The sequence below is a fragment of the Geotrypetes seraphini genome, chromosome 13 (assembly GCF_902459505.1).
Source record: "Geotrypetes seraphini chromosome 13, aGeoSer1.1, whole genome shotgun sequence".
Lineage (NCBI taxonomy): Eukaryota > Metazoa > Chordata > Amphibia > Gymnophiona > Dermophiidae > Geotrypetes > Geotrypetes seraphini.
This window is the reverse complement of record NC_047096.1, coordinates 25,146,937-25,162,910: the sequence shown is the minus strand read 5'-3', so window position 1 is coordinate 25,162,910 and position 15,974 is coordinate 25,146,937. Positions and strand designations below refer to the sequence as shown.

At 45.2% G+C, this 15,974-nt stretch overlaps 1 protein-coding gene across 2 annotated transcripts in view; it reads right to left on the bottom strand.

Annotated features, from left to right (window-relative positions):
- The window catches only part of DSCAML1 (DS cell adhesion molecule like 1), a 361,981-nt gene extending 355,493 nt beyond the window's left edge, over positions 1-6,488 (bottom strand). For both annotated transcript variants that reach the window (XM_033919234.1, XM_033919235.1), the window contains exon 1: positions 6,280-6,488. In XM_033919234.1, coding sequence (XP_033775125.1) covers positions 6,280-6,322 — 43 coding nt within the window. In that variant the 5' untranslated portion in view covers positions 6,323-6,488. The remainder of the gene's footprint in view (positions 1-6,279) is intronic.
- Positions 6,489-15,974: the final 9,486 nt, after the last annotated feature.

Below are 15,974 nucleotides of genomic sequence, written 5' to 3'. Positions count from 1 at the left end.
CTTAGCCACAATAGGGCATCCGCTCAAACTCAGGAGCGGGAAATTTCATGGCGACATCAGGAAATATTTCTTCACCGAGAGAGTGGTTGATCCTTGGAACGAGCTCCCGGTGCAGGTGATCGAGGCAAACAGCGTGCAAGAATTTAAGAGCAAATGGGATGCCCATGTGGGATCCCTTAGAGGGTTAAGCCAAGGGAACCTGTCACCAGGAGTGGGATCCCTAGGATAGTAGACTTGGAGGTGGGTCAGTAGAGTGGGCAGACCTGATGGGCTATGGCCCTTATCTGCCGTCATCTTCTATGTTTCTATGTTTAATCCGGTGTGTGCGCTAAAAACGCTAGCACACCTTTGTAAAAAGAGCCCCATAGATTGGGATTTAGCACATGCTGCTTTCAGTAGTAGTTCAGGGAAAGTTACCTGTTTTCCTGAAGATATTCCCCCTGCCCTAGAGAGTTTACAGTCAAAGGGGTCCTTATACTAAGCTGCATTAGGTGCCAAAGTGTGCCTAACACAGCTTAAAATGACATACCATGGCACATACTCAGGTGTCCTGCATAAGTACCAAATGCATTTTTTTGTTTTAAGGGGAAATGTCAAGGGGGCATACCTGCACAAATCAGTTAGTGCAGCTACATCACCACACACTTACTGCTTCGTGAAGGAATAGGACTGTACATATATCAGCCCTTAGAGCCTACAAAATGGGTGGCCGTGCACACATACTAATTTTTTTTAATGGCTGGCAGGGGCATAGTAACATAGTAGATGACGGCAGATAATGACCCAAATGGTCCATCCAGTCTGCCCAACCTGATTCTATTTATTTCTTTATTTTCTTCTTAGCTATTTCTGGGCAAGAATCCTTTTTCTTTGGGGTGGGCCAAGTTCCATCTCCAACCCCACCCATGCTTTGCCCCAGCTCCAGCATCTTCCTTTTCTTTAACTACCATCCCATAGTCACCACCTCTCATAGCATCCAGCATCCTTCCCTACCTTTGAACCCTTCTCCATGGTCTCCAGCACTCCTCTCTACCTCTCACATGTTTAGTGCCTTACCTTCCTCTCACCAACTCTATCCTCTTTCTTCCCCCATCGGGCATTTGTCCTCTCTCTCTCCCACTTCCTTCCAGAGTGTGCTCTCTTTTTCTGCTCCATTCTCCATATAGCATCTGCCTTTTCTCTGCTCCCACTCTCTCCATCTTTCCTTTTCCTTTGCTCCTCCGAATCCAGCGTCTGCTCCTCTATCTCTGCTCCTTTCCATCCAGCATCTGCCCTCTTTCTCTGCTCCCTTCCATCTAGTGTCTGGCTCCTCTCTCTCTCTCCCCTCCCCCATTCCATCCAGAGACTGGCCCCTCTCTTCTTTCCAGTTTCATCCATTTGCCCTCTTTCTGTGGCCCTTCTATCCAGTATCTATCTATCCTCTCCCCTTTTCCACCTCCATACATTGGCCTCTCTCTTTCCCCAGTTCCATTCAGAGTATGTCTTCTCTCCACCTTCCCCCCCCCCTCATCATCCAGCATCTGCCTCTTTTCTATCTAGCATCTGTCCCCTCTCTCCCCCCCCCCCCCTTCACCTGCTGTTGTTTCAGACCAACAGTAGCAGTGATGGCAACAACAAAGATTGTGGTTCCACACTTCTCTTTGCCGCACACCCGATCCCTGATAATAAGTATAGTAAGTCCTCAATAAATAAATCATGCATTTTAATATGCTGTGCGCTGATCCGAGTTTATTAGTTATTTATATACCACCTATCAATGGAGGTTGGCTAAGCATCATTTACTCAAACATAAGCATTTTTCCCTATCTACCTAGCTTACCTGGGGCAACAGAAGAAATCCTTTTCCTGGGCCTACTGTACCACCCTGGTGGTTTAGTGGCTACTCAGAGCTGGAGCAATCTCCATCCACTCCTATCCAAAATGGTTGCTGCATCTTCCAGCAGCAGTCTTGTAAGATCGCTGCTAGAGGTCATGGCAACCATTTGGGACTGGAGCCAGCATGGCAGGTGTAATATGCCGCCATTCCTACTCTTGCCAGCTCCAGTGTCAAAATGGCTGCTACGAGACTGCTGCTGGAAGTCATAGCAGCCATTTTGACAATGGAGACAGCATGGGCAAGAGCTTATGGGGATTGCTCCCTTGCTATCTACCCACTAGACCACCAGGGCAGTATGGTAAGCCTGGAGAGCCCTCGGGACGGGTCCAGGAGAGGGGCTTGTTCTGTTTGTGTCAGAAAAGAGAGGAAGTAGGAATTCTTCCAGGGGCAGCAGAGGAAAGGAGTGGGGACTGGGCTGGTTTCAGTCAAAACTGAGCAGCAGAGTTTGGCTAAAGGTTCAGATTCAGCCAAAACTGAAGAAGAAAAAAAAAAAAAAAAAAAAAGGATTTTGTTCACCCTCTATTGTGAAACATTTCCCTGTAATTTAAATATCCATAATTAATCAGCAAACATTGTCATGATACACTATCTTTGCCATGTTATCTATCCCATGCAGCCTAAAATGACCACTGTTTCCACTTTTTGAATGTGTTTTAAAATGAATAAAAAATTTAAAAAAAAATGACCAACACTGCCCAGCCTGCTGCTTCTGGAGCCCTGAAGGCTCTCCTGCCTTTGGGTTTTCAGATCATTGTGTCATGTTCATTTGAAAGGTTTCCCTACCAGACTAGATTACAGATAAAGTTCAATTAACCCTTTCAAATTATACCTAGTGTTGTACCCCGATTAGATAGATAAGTGTGTGTGTGTGGGGGGGGGGGGGAAGGGGTGCCCAACTTCACACCCTGACCATCTCACGTGGCAGGGCAGCTCATTTTACTGAACCGAAGAAATTCTCCTAGCTCTTTGCAACTCAAGAGGATAAAAAAAAGTTCAGCACTTCATCTGTCTATGCCACCGTTCTGTTTTCTTAATTCGGTTTTTGGTTGTAAAAGTGGAAGAGGGGAAGGGGTAAAACGCGGACCTGACGGACCTGATGGACCTTGCGGATCTAAACCCGTACGGCCTTAAAAATCTGAGGTCCGTGTCGGTCCGTGTCCCTGCCGCTTGTAGTTTCTGTCGCTGACAGACCTTGATGAGATTTTAGCGCTGACGGATCCGTCTCAGCATAGGGAGGGAAAAGTGTTAGGATCCGTCAGCGCTAAAAAATCTCTTCGAGGTCTGTCAGAGCCAGAGACTAGTGCTGGAGTTTGGGGACTTCTTTTCCCCGCTCTCTTGGCTTCTGCTCTGCCAGCTCCAGCACTAGTCTCTGGCTCTGACAGACCTCGAAGAGATTTGAGCGCTGACGGATCCTAACATTTTTCCCTCCCTATGCTGAGACGGATCCGTCAGCGCTCAAATCTCATCAAGGTCCGTCAGCGACAGAAACTACAAGCGGCAGGGACACCAGACCGACACGGACCTCAGATTTTTAAGGCCGAACGGAATCAGCGCAGTGCAAAACGGATGTAGAAATCGGAGCTGCATCCAGACCGCATCAGTCTCATCGTGTGACTCTCCCCTGGAACATCTACCAAAAGCTTTCTGGCAGATTCTGGGGAGGGGGGGGGAGTGAGATTTCGCTCTACAATCATTCAATCCTCTATTTGCCATTCACTTTCCCCCCCCCACCCCCCTTTCTTCTTCACAGAATCAACCAGCGCGTAGGTTTTCTTAGCGACAGATGGTGAGAAAATTCCATTTCATTTTTTTTTCCTGCAATAACATTATTTTGGAATGACATTTACAGACATTGTGTTTAAAAAAAACAAAAACAAAAAACCCCAAACAGCTTAGCATACACGGTAGCAAAAATATAAGACAATATATAACAAAAGCAAAAAAATGTTTTCCCCACTAGAAGCAAAAGGGTGCCAAAGGTGTGCCAAAGGGGTTCACGTTTAACTTGGACAGATCTTTCTCTGACATGCAACGGTCCTGCTCCACTGCCCAGGAGCGCACTTCGCCAAACCTGATTTATATAGACGCGCGAGTTACGTTTATTAGATCCTTTCTAGCAAGGGGGGGGGGGGGGAGAGAGGAGGAGGAAGAGGCAATTCTTTTCTTTAGCATTGCTGGATGTATCCTGCCTTATGGGATTACAATATTGCCCTAAATAGCCTTTGAAAACAGCCGATCTTTAAAGACAGCGCGAAATGTCTTCCGCTCAGTCTTGGGAGACACAAGAAATCGAAAGCAGCCACTTTCAGCCCTATTTCTGTTCTGGGCAAATCGTTTCTACGGCTAAATTACGTCTATTGTTGGAATGGAGGCATCCATGGAAAATTGGCTTCTGCATATTTGGGATACGGAGGGGGAATTGTCCCTAACCGGAGTTTCAAGAAGAAATTTGGGTAGGGGGAGGTCACTCTCCCACCACGAGGTCAGGAGCTCTCTTCCGGATAGCCTAGCCTAGGCCAGGGACTTCCTGAGTTTAGGTCTAACAGTAAGGACTGTTACTTAGACCCCCCCCCCCACACACACACACACACACACAAAGCAAAGAAGGATCTGGCAACCTGAGGACATCCTTGGGGGGAGAGGAAGAGAGGTGAGGTCAAAGCAGCCAACTGTCCATAACTGGTACTATGTATATTCCAGGGATAAATGAGGCCATTGAAATATGGGTTGTCTGGAGAGAAAAAAAGCGAATCATTTGGGTTAAGTGCTTAGAAGGGTCTGTCTAGCTGGGATCCATTCTCTGGAAGCTGAAGAGAAGCTTCCTAAAATAGGAGTATAATTCTTTCTCAATCCCATTACAAACAAAATGGCCTCCTGTCCCTAATAGAGACAAAAAAATGTGTTCCTAATACAGAGGAAATACCATCTACCGCCCAACATTGAAAATCATAGCTCTGACCCTCGCCATAAAGACTCCAGGTCCCCAAAGAGACAGCTCTGCTCTCCCATGGGACACTCTCTGGGCTTCACTCCTTAATGGGCTTCAGTTCCTTCCTTTAGATCCGTTGCTTTTTTTCCCCCCTTGTCTTCAGCAGGTCTCACGCATTGTCTCAGCCATCTAATTGCCTGGCGATCGGAATTGGGGAAATGGGGGGGGGGGTCTACCCACCTTTTCTGAAAATTCCTCCCCCCCCCAGCTCTACCACAGATCATTTACCACCCTTCCCCCCAGATTCCTATAAAGCGAATCATTCCCTCAAGTTTAATGGATAAGTTACCTCCGAACTACAGTACCAGGGAGGTACCCCCCCACCCCCAATATCCTAAGGTCAGAGAGCTTGTGCACCGCCACCAATTACACCTTCCTCCCGAAGCTCCGGTACTAGGGATCAGTCACACCCCTTCCACTTTAACTCCCGTGTTAGAGCCAGTTCTTTCTCAACCCCCCCCCCCCCCCGCGCAGAACTAGCTCCCAATACCACGGATCCATCCGTACTTCCCCGTATAACCTGCTTCTTCCTAGATCTAGCCTAAGGCAGGTGCGCTTCCACATGTCCGGACTCGCCCTTCTGTCTAAGGCTAGTGTTTCTCGCCCCTCCCCCGTCACCTGCAGCCCGTTGGCTTTCACCCCTAGCAACCGGAATCGTGTTGAAAAGCGCAGGGGATGGGGTGGGGGCTGCGATTCCATTCCTAGGGGGGGTAATAGAAGGGTCTCGAGACCCTAGAGGCGGGGGAAGTGGCAGAATCCCTTCTCCCGGTGTAGGTGAGCGGCAGGGTCCGGTCTGTCACTTGGTGTTTGGGGCAACTTAAGTGACCCGACGGCCCGCCAGGGCCCCGTCCGCGAAGGCAGCTGCTGCCAGTCTGCAATCGCCCCCCACCACCACCACCACCAAATACCCGCAAAATGCAAGCCGAGAAGCGGGAGAGTCGGCTCCGATCCGACGGAAGAGAGACGGCTCCCTCTCCTTATTCAATCGGTCCCTAAAGCAGACAGACCCAAAGAAAAGCCCAGCTGAGTCTAATAGCAAACGTCCCCTTCCTTAGAGACCAGCTGGGGTTAGGAAAGTCTTTTTTTTTTTAAACCCGAAAACCAACATTACTGCAGTTCGGCAAAGAGAAGCCAGCCTGGTTGATAACTTGCAATTAGAATTACCGCGAACGAAAAGCATCGGAGAAAATAGATTTTTGCTTCTAAAGTGTTCGCGAACTAAGAGGCAGACTTCATCGTGCACATCTTTGAACTCGTCTCAAGTCACTTTCCCCCCCAATGAACCACTTTCGCTTTAAACCAGTTTTCGCTCCTTTTGTGCGCTAAGCATGCAAGAAAGAGCCGATCTAGCAGCCGTCGGAAACGTGCCCGGCTTAAAAGTCCAGCGGGCTCAGCCCGAGAGGAAGGGACGTACCTTTCTGCAAAGAGTACAGCAGGGTCACCGTTACCAGCCACATGCCATCAAGAGACCTCGGTTCCCTGGGATGGAGGGCGAGTCGGGACTGGTGCAGTTGGCCCCGGCGTAAACGAGCCTGCTTCGTTCGGCGCTACAAGGCTCCAGGTTCAGCCGTTCACACACAGCTGAGGTAGGAGAGACTCCTCCTCTCCCTCCACCCTGGCCGCTTCTTGTCAGCAGCAGGGAGGGGAAGGGACTCGACCACTCCCCCACCCCCAGCAAGGGCTGGGACAGAAGCCTCTCTTTCACCCAATGACAACCGCCTGCCAATTTGTCCACCACCCCCTTATCTTTTAATCTGTGTGGTAGAGAAGAATTGACCAGATTTCAATAGCTGCTGGCAATCTTCAGTTTGCTCCCCTCCCCCCCCCCCCCCCCCAGGAAAGAAAACCAAATATTTGCCTCTGGCCTATATTGATTTGGAGATCTGTAAATATGGTTACTGTCCTTTCCTCCTCCTCCCAAACCATTCATGGAAGCACCACAAACCCATTCTTCACCTGCTGCCTTAATAGATATAACCATGCATTGTACTGGGGCAGGGCTGCCCAAGTCCGGTCCTGGAGATCTACTGGCAGGCCAGGTTTTCAGGATAACCACAATAAATATGCATGAGAGAGATTTGCCTGTACTGCCTTCTTTCTATGCAAATCTCTCTCTCATGCATATTCATTGTGGATATCCTGAAAACCTGGCCTGCCAGTAGATCTCCAGGACCGGACTTGGGCAGCCCTGTACTGGGGGATACAAATAGAGAGATTTATACCTATTACAGGGGTCTCAAAGTCCCTCCTTGAGGGCCGCCATCCAGTCGGGTTTTCAGGATTTCCTCAATGAATATGCATGAGATCTATGTGCATGCGCTGCTTTCAAAGCATATTCATTGGGGAAATCCTGAAAACCCGACTGGATTGCGGCCCTCAAGGAGGGACTTTGAGATCCCTGACCTATTACTTGCTGGAAATTTCTCTTTGCAGCTCATAGGTAGGGAGGAACTAATTCTGATCAGAAATAGGATGGAAAAACTAAAGATACCTGCTGCATTAAAACAACTGGTTTCTTCTAGCTTTACTTAAATAAGCTTCCTTTGGGTTTAAACCAGCTTATTTTCAGTTGCCTATAAAACCCAGAAAGACGATTTTAGAAGAACAAGCAGGTCATATCACTTCTTAGAGACAATATACCTAAGCAGATTTTTTCTGACTGCAGGAATACCCTCAGTCGTCAGCTTTAATAGGCCCTGGCTTAGTTTTGTAAATAGTAAATAAATAAACAAATGAAAAATTCCATATACAGTATTCAAGCTGGAAAGCATCTTCCTGTTTTTAGAAGTCAAAATGACAAAACATTCTATTTTCCACCTGGAAATAGACTGTAAGTTGACATTTCTGAAGCCCAGCTTGCACAGATTCCCGAGGAGACTGGAAATGATTTTGGAATGTTTGTATGAAATTGTGTTGTGTTATATTTGGGAGAGAGGTTTCCAAAACTTTTATCCCTAGATGAAACAACAAACTACCCTTCCCCCCCAAAAAAAAACCCCACCCTTTCTGAAAAAGGGTCACATTTCATTCTCTTTTAATCCTAGAGGAGAGCAGGATTTAAGAATATCATGAAGGAAGGAGAAAGATGAGAAGAGGCAGAGAGATTGGGATAGAGAAATGAGCAGAAGACTGAAAGAAGAAAGAGATGAGAAAGGGGGCCTGATATAAGAAATAGAAAGGATTTAACCCGTGCCTTTTTTTTGTTTTTCATTTGTAGCTCAGGCCCAGTTACAGTGGGTACATTATTTTCCTGGTGTAATAGGGATGCAGTGCTATCTTCTGGTACGGTAGGTATACTCTGTCTCCAGAGAGCTCACAATCTTAAGTTTGTACCTGAAGCAATGAAAGGTTACGTGAGTTGTCCAAGATTACAAAGAGCTGCAGTGGTGTTTGATCTGGGCTTCTCTGGTTCTCAGCCCACTGCTCCACAAGGTTCCAGGCGGAGGAAGGAGCAATCATAAAAAGAGGAGAAGAGAAGTAAGGGTGACAGGAAGCAGCCCTATGCGTGTGTGTGTGTTTTAAATTCGTGCAGTAGATTTATAATTTCATTCTATGTTCATTATGTAATCATAATCAGACAATATGGTTCAGTTCTTCTCATTTCTGAAGAGTGAAAGGGCAACGAGCATCATTCAAAACCCACCAAACAGCCATTATTGTACAACAAAGCATATTTTTAAAGGACAACATTCAGAGTTAAATACAGTACACACACATCTGCACCTGGTCTCTGTGTTAGTTCAGCCCCGGGATGCCAGCACCACCTGGTGCTAGGGTCAGCTCTGACAAGGTAACACTGTCAGCCTGACACAGATAATCTTACCAGAGAAAGCTTTGCCGATTACATTTTTAGGGCAAGATACAGTCGAAGAGCTAAAGCACTGGGAATAACCCAAATGTAACAGAACACACCCCTTTGACTCTATTGTTATGGACATCTGAAAACTGGCATCTAGGGGGCCTGATTTTCAGATTGCAAGAGGCAGCCTAATCATCTCCCGTGGTCAGCTGTGAAACCAGAAATTCAACGTTGGGGCCATATCTGGTGACCAGCATTGAATTTCTGGTCTATGTTAAGCCAAGTTTGACTTAGCTGGCCAAGCCGATCTTCATTGGCTGACTGGCCAAGTCATAGTGGCCAAAGAGAGACCTGCTATTTAGGCGGGTTTATCTGGCTGCTCAACTTAGCCTGCCAGCCATTAAATATTGGCGCTCACCAGCTATGTCATGCGACCAGGCTAGCTGCTGACCGGGATATTCAGCAGAAGATAAGTGGCTATCTCCTGCTGAAAATCGGCAGTTAGCCAGCTTAGCACTATTTAGCTATCCAGGAGCTGTTCCCATCCAGCTAAATAATAATAATAACTTTATTCTTCTATACTGCCACAATCTTGCGACTTCTAGGCGGTTTACAATCAAGAGAGCTGGACATTCAGCGAGTTACAATGTGCAGATAGTCAGAGGAAATACAGAGTGCAGAAACATTAAGGAAGCAAAATTATAGATATACAATTTGCTGAGCGAGAGTATAAGGTATACAGAGTGGGAGAAATTTCCAAGTGGGCCTGTTAGGAGAAGGCCATGCAATTCAAAAAGTACAGCGAAAATTACAATATGATAATAATAACAACAGTTTATATATATCACAGAACCAAGAGTTCTATGCGAACTTAAGAGGGGAGAGAGGAAAAGGGTAAGAGGTCAGGAGGACCGTTATTGAGGAGAGAGAGAAGAGCAGGTCAGTTGTTTAGGTAAATGCCCATATTGCATGGAAGACCAAATCCGGATTAAACGAGGTATCTTCAAAAAGTTTCCACACTCTTATTTTTTTCTTAACACTATTTATTAAATATTTCAAAAGCAAATTGCATCACTTTTCCACATAATCACCCTGTTTTGCGATACTGTACTCCCCCGATATTTGAGGGGGTTCCGTTCCAGGAACACACGCGAATCTTGAAAAACCGCAAATACGGTTTTTCATGGGGGAGACTGGAGAGGGCAGACGGAAATCACTCGCTGTATGCTCTTCCTGCACTAAGTCGGGCCTTACCAATCAGGAGCTGCGTGTCAAAGCAGCTCCTGATTGGATAAGGCCCGACTTAGTGTAGGAAGAGGCGGTCGGAGCATACAGCAAGTGGTTTCCTGCACTCGCCGGCGCTCCGGCTGCTCTTTCCTGCCTCTCCCGCTGCCCTCTTCTTGTCGGCGGTTTGCGGTCGGAAAATACAGTGAATGACCGGGTCCGCGAACTGCCGACCGCGAACGACCGGGGGAACACTGTATATTTTTCCCAGTGACCTACTAACACACTCTCTTACCACTTCCCCCAACCATTCCCTGCAAAAATTTGAAAGCACGGAAACCTTTTGAGGAACCCTCATATAAGGCCAGTATATGGATGCCTAACACTGGCTAACAGTGGCTGTTCACTGGAAGGATTAAGGCAGTGTCTCGCAAGCTTTTTTGAGCTGGAGCACACTAAACCTAGTGTCCCCGGCTCGAGACACCTGGAAGTGCGCTGGCATCGGTGTGTTGATATCGCGCGCATGTGTGACATCGACGCACGCACAGAAGCCCTTCAAACGGAAATAACTTGCAAGTCTCATGGCTCCACATCATTCTCCTCGTGGTTGGACTGAGAACATTTCAACAGCCCGTTTCTAGCACATGGATGTCCATCTCGCATGTATTTTAGAACAGACTGTATCCTGTTCTAAATTTACATGTGAAAAACATAGAAACATAGAAGATGACGGCAGATAAAGGCCATAGCCCATCAGGTCTGCCCACTCTACTGACCCACCCCCAAGTCTACTATCCTAGGGATCCCACTCCTGGTGACAGGTTCCCTTGGCTTAACCCTCTAAGGGATCCCACATGGGCATCCCATTTGCTCTTAAATTCTTGCACGCTGTTTGCCTCGATCACTTGCACCGGGAGCTCGTTCCAAGGATCAAACACTCTCTCGGTGAAGAAATATTTCCTGGTGTCGCCATGAAATTTCCCGCCCCTGAGTTTGAGCGGATGCTCTCTTGTGGCTGAGGGCATCTATTTGTGACATTCTGAATTGGACGTCCTTTGTAAATGGGGAGAGTGTGGCGAAGTGGTTAAAGCTACAGCCTCAGCACCCTGAGGTTGTGGGTTCAAACCCACGCTGCACCTTGTGACCTTGGGCAAGTCACTTAATGCCCCCTTTGCCCCAGATACATTAGATAGTTTGTGAGCCTGCCGGGACAGATAGGGAAAAATGCTTGAGTACCTGAATAAATTCATGTAAACCGTTCTGAGGTCTCCTGGGAGAACAATATAGAGAATTGAATAAGTAAATAGTGTGACAAGTTTCAGCCTCTGAAAACCAGAGCTGGTATTGTGACATCATAATGCCTCATTCCACCCATGCCTAAGAGCCAACCTCAGCAGTGATGTCACAATGGCTTGATTGTCCTATACTTGGCTCATTTTTACTACATTTTGATTTCTAGAGTATCACAGTGGTTAAAGCTACAGCCTCAGCACCCTGAGGTTGTGGGTTCAAACCCACGCTGCTCCTTGTGACCCTGGGTAAGTCACTTAATCCCCCCATTGCCCCAGGTGCATTAGATAGTTTGTGAGCTCACTGGAACAGATAGGGGAAAATGCTTGAGTACCTGAATAAATTCATGTAAACCATTCTGAGCTCCCCTGGGAACGGTATAGAAAATTGAATAAACTATAAAAAAAATTATACAACTGACATTCTCCTCCTCATTCTATAACCTCTTAGATTTCCAATTAGGGCACAAATTTGCACACACAATATAGCTTAGTGCCAGTTCAGTGCCTATCTTAATTGATAAATTAGGCACCAACTGACCTTAATTACCAAGAATAGCCCTTAAGTGGTGCTAATTGCCATATATTTTATTTATTTATTAAAAATATATATATATACCCCGCTTAAACCTAAGTGGTTCACAAGATACATACACAGTTTTTAAAAATAATTCAATGAATATTTTTTTAAAAAAAAAAACCTCTCCAACAGTATTATTAAAGTGAGCAGTTTTCAAGAAAAGGCCTCCTTTTCTGTATTGCAATTGCTCTTAATAATTTTATAATAATTTTATAAAGATCTGGGGGCCATTGGAACGATATTGTAAGGAGTGAACATCATTTTCCTTGGATGAATATATGTACACTTTGGGGGATGGGAGGGAGTTTTTCTGGAAATTTCACTATATTATGTGTTTATATTATATTTATGATATAATTGATTATAATATTTGAAAGAAGGTGGGTGGGACGGGATATAATTTTTATGTTTGTAGAATATGAGAATTACAAGTGTCATTGTTGTTACTAATGATATATTCCTGTACGCTTGCTGTAAGTTTTCAAAAAGAATAAAGAATATTAAAAAAAAAGGCCTCTGTAAATAAAGTCGTTTTTAACACCTTTTTAAATCTCTGAATATCAGAGAGCATCCTAAGTGACCCTGTTAGATTATTCCATAGTAGCACCCCTGCCACTGAGATTATTGAAGCCCTCATTTGTGCATAATGTACGCTTCTCAGCCCTGCACTATCTACCCGTAATGTCTCCTCTGACCTCAGGGCTCGACCTAGTTGACATATTTTCAGCACCTGAGTCAGATACCAGAGGATAGGAAAATGTATCATTTTAAAAATCGACAAAAGAACTTCATAAACAATTCGATATTTCACTGGTAACCAATGAAGTCGTTTCAGTAAAGGTGAGATATGATCGAATCTGCTCCCTCCACAAATCAACCGAGCTGCTGCATTTTGTGATTATACGTGGAGCTGCACTTATGTAGACATTATTCTATAAACTGACTCCCAGGTTCTATATAGTGTGATCAAAGCGTATATGCAAATCTCTACACATTGCCAATTTGCGTGTGCAACTTAATCGATGATCAAACCAATCAGTGCTGATAATTGCCAATTAACAAGCAATTATTGGCACTAATTGTATACACAAATGTGGAAAGCGGTACATGTAAATTCTACTGAGTGGATCTCCAAAGGGGCCATGGCCGGGGGAGGGGCATGGGCTGGTCATTGGCATTTCTTAAAGTTAGTCTTACTCTTATAGAATATACCCAATCCTCATTGTTTTGGCGTAATTCTCTCCTGTGTGGCATGAACTCCAGAAACAAAAGTCCTTCATAATCCCAGAAGACAGTTGCCATGACTTTGCCTGTAGATTTTTCTGCCTTGAACTTTATTGGGGGTAGGGGATGACATGTGCTTCCACTGCATGGACTCCATTTTGGACTCAGGATCTCTATGATAGACCCAATTCTAATCTCCAGTCACCAAACGATGATAAAAATTCACTTGGTCTTCACGGAGCATCTCCAAGTTCTCCTAACAGCGGTGGAGCCTCGTGGCCTCCTGACATGGCATCAGCATTCTTAGAATCCATCTTGTACTAACCTTGGACATGCCCAACTTTTTATGAATTATTTTCCAAACTGTACCTGCCGAGATGGCCATTTCGTCTGCTATTCCAGGAAACCTTAATTCACCTGTCTGGCAAAATTAAATCCTCAATTTTCTTGAACATTTCTTTGGAAGTTGCTTCCACAGGCCATCCAGTGTGAGGGTCATCTTCAATGGAATCTCTACCCCACTTAAACTGCATGCTCCAAAATTTTGCTTTGTAGTATGATGGGACAGACTCACCATAAACTGCAGTCCTTCATTCATGGATCTCCTTTGGCTTTTCCCCTTCTTTTGCGAGAAATTTTATCACCGAACAGTGCTCCAAATCTAGCTGTTTCATACTTGATTTGCACGAGGACTCTCCTGACATCCTGTCTCATGGAATGTTAGACTCGCCCTGAGCCACAACTGTGCATGAGTAACCTTGAGACATGTCACAACATGCACAGACTTGTTTGAACATGCTTGCTACTTTCTTTCATACTCAGATAGATAAATCATTGAACGCCCCTCATAAATACTCCATCTATAAATACTCCATTTCCTTCATTTTCTATAAAATTTGCATTTGAAAGAAACAATTATTTTGTATTCTCCAGCTACCAAAGGTGTTAAATATAACAAGGAGATACAAATAATATCCACCAAGAGAGTTCCACAAGACCGGAAACAGAGCAGAAAACAAATGAATGTAGTTCTCTGTTAAATATAACAAGGCATTATTATCATTTTTTTTCCTTACCAAGTTGCAATGACTTTGAAAAAGTTTGTCATTTTTAGGAAGAAGTCAACCTGTTTAGTTCACTTTCCCCCCCTTTTTACAAAACATTTTTACATCTTGATGCTTTTGATTCATAACTGCCGACTTGGCGTATTGGTTAATCCTGCCCTGCATGTCACCCAAAAATGCTGCAACAAGCAATTGCACTTTCAATCATTTTTTTTAAAAATCTTAACCGGTCAGAACACAGCCGTGACTGTCACACCAATGCGTTCCATAGCTTCATACCTGCAATACAAAAAGCAGCAGCTCTAGTTTCAGCATATCATAAAATAAAAACACAACACTATAATATTATAACATAGTGCAACATACTAGATCATGCGAAAGTCTAAATGCAAAGTTATGCACCTGGACGGCCATAACCCATGTAAGACTTACACCCTTAATGGCGAGATCCTAACAAGAACGGTAGCAGAACGAGACTTAGGGGTGATCGTCAGTGAGGACATGAAAGCTGCCAATCAAGTGGAGCAAGCTTCATCCAAGGCAAGGCAAATCATAGGTTGCATACGGAGGGGTTTCGTCATCCGTAAGCCGGAAGTCATTATGCCATTGTATAGATCAATGGTGAGGCCCCACCTGGAATACTGTGTGCAATTCTGGAGGCCGCATTATCGCAAGGATGTGCTGAGACTGGAATCGGTCCAGAGAATGACCACCCGGATGGTCTCGGGACTCAAGGATCTCCCATATGAAGAAAGGCTGGATAAATTACAGCTATACTCGCTCGAGGAGCGCAGAGAGAGGGGTGACATGATCGAGACATTCAGGTATCTCACGGGCCGCATCGAGGTGGAAGAAGATATCTTCTTCTTCAAGGGTCCAGCGGCAACAAGGGGGCATCCGTGGAAAATTAGGGGCGGAAAACTGCATGGGGACACCAGGAAATTCTTTTTCACTGAAAGGGTGGTTGATCGCTGGAATAGTCTTCCACTTCAGGTTATTGAGGCCAGCAGCGTGCCTGATTTTAAGGCCAAATGGGACAGACACGTGGGATCTATTCACAGAGAAAGGTAGGGGAGGGTCTTTGGGGTGGGCAGACTGGATGGGCCGTGGCCCTTATCTGCCGTCTATTTCTATGTTTCTATGTTTTATTAACCGATGTAGTGCGCGCTATAGATCAGCATGCATTAAATACTAAGGCGCCCATAGAATAAAATGGATGCCTTAATCTTCAGCACACGCTAAATTGTTTAGCACGCCTTAATAAAAAGAAACATTTGAAAAGAAGTCAATCTAACTATATGATGCTCTGCCATCCCTTGAAAATGTATCTGTTTGAAAGCTTTTTAAAACTGTAGCTTACTATAGGCTAAGGGGTCCTTTTATCAAGCTGCGGTAAGGGGGGGGGGTTTAACGCGTGTAATACCGTGCGTTAAACTGCCTGCCGCGCTAGCCGCTAATACCTGCATTGAGCAGGCATTAGTTTTTTTAGCCGGCCGCGGGGGTTCGCGCGTGATGAAATGTCCGACGCGCTAATTCCGCCAGCGCGGCTTGATTAAAGGACCCCCTGAATGTTACTATATCCTACAGTAGAAACGTCTATCATGTCTCTTTTCTAATCCACATTGAATTAATTGGTAAATAAGGGAACAGAAGTTTTCAGTTTAGTATTTTCCTGTTCCCAGAAGGCTTCAACCACCCTTTTACAAAGCTGCATTAGGCTTTTATCTCGCCGGCGATTAAAAAAAAAAAAAAAAAAGTCTAATGCGGCTTTGTAAAAGTTTTATTATTTATTGGGATTTATTAACTGCCCTTATGAAGAGATTCCTCCAAGGTGGTGTACAGCAAGGACAGTTCAACATAAAACTTAGTTTTGTTAACAACATAACAATAGCAAAATAACCAACTCTAAAGACAAATACAATCAATGAG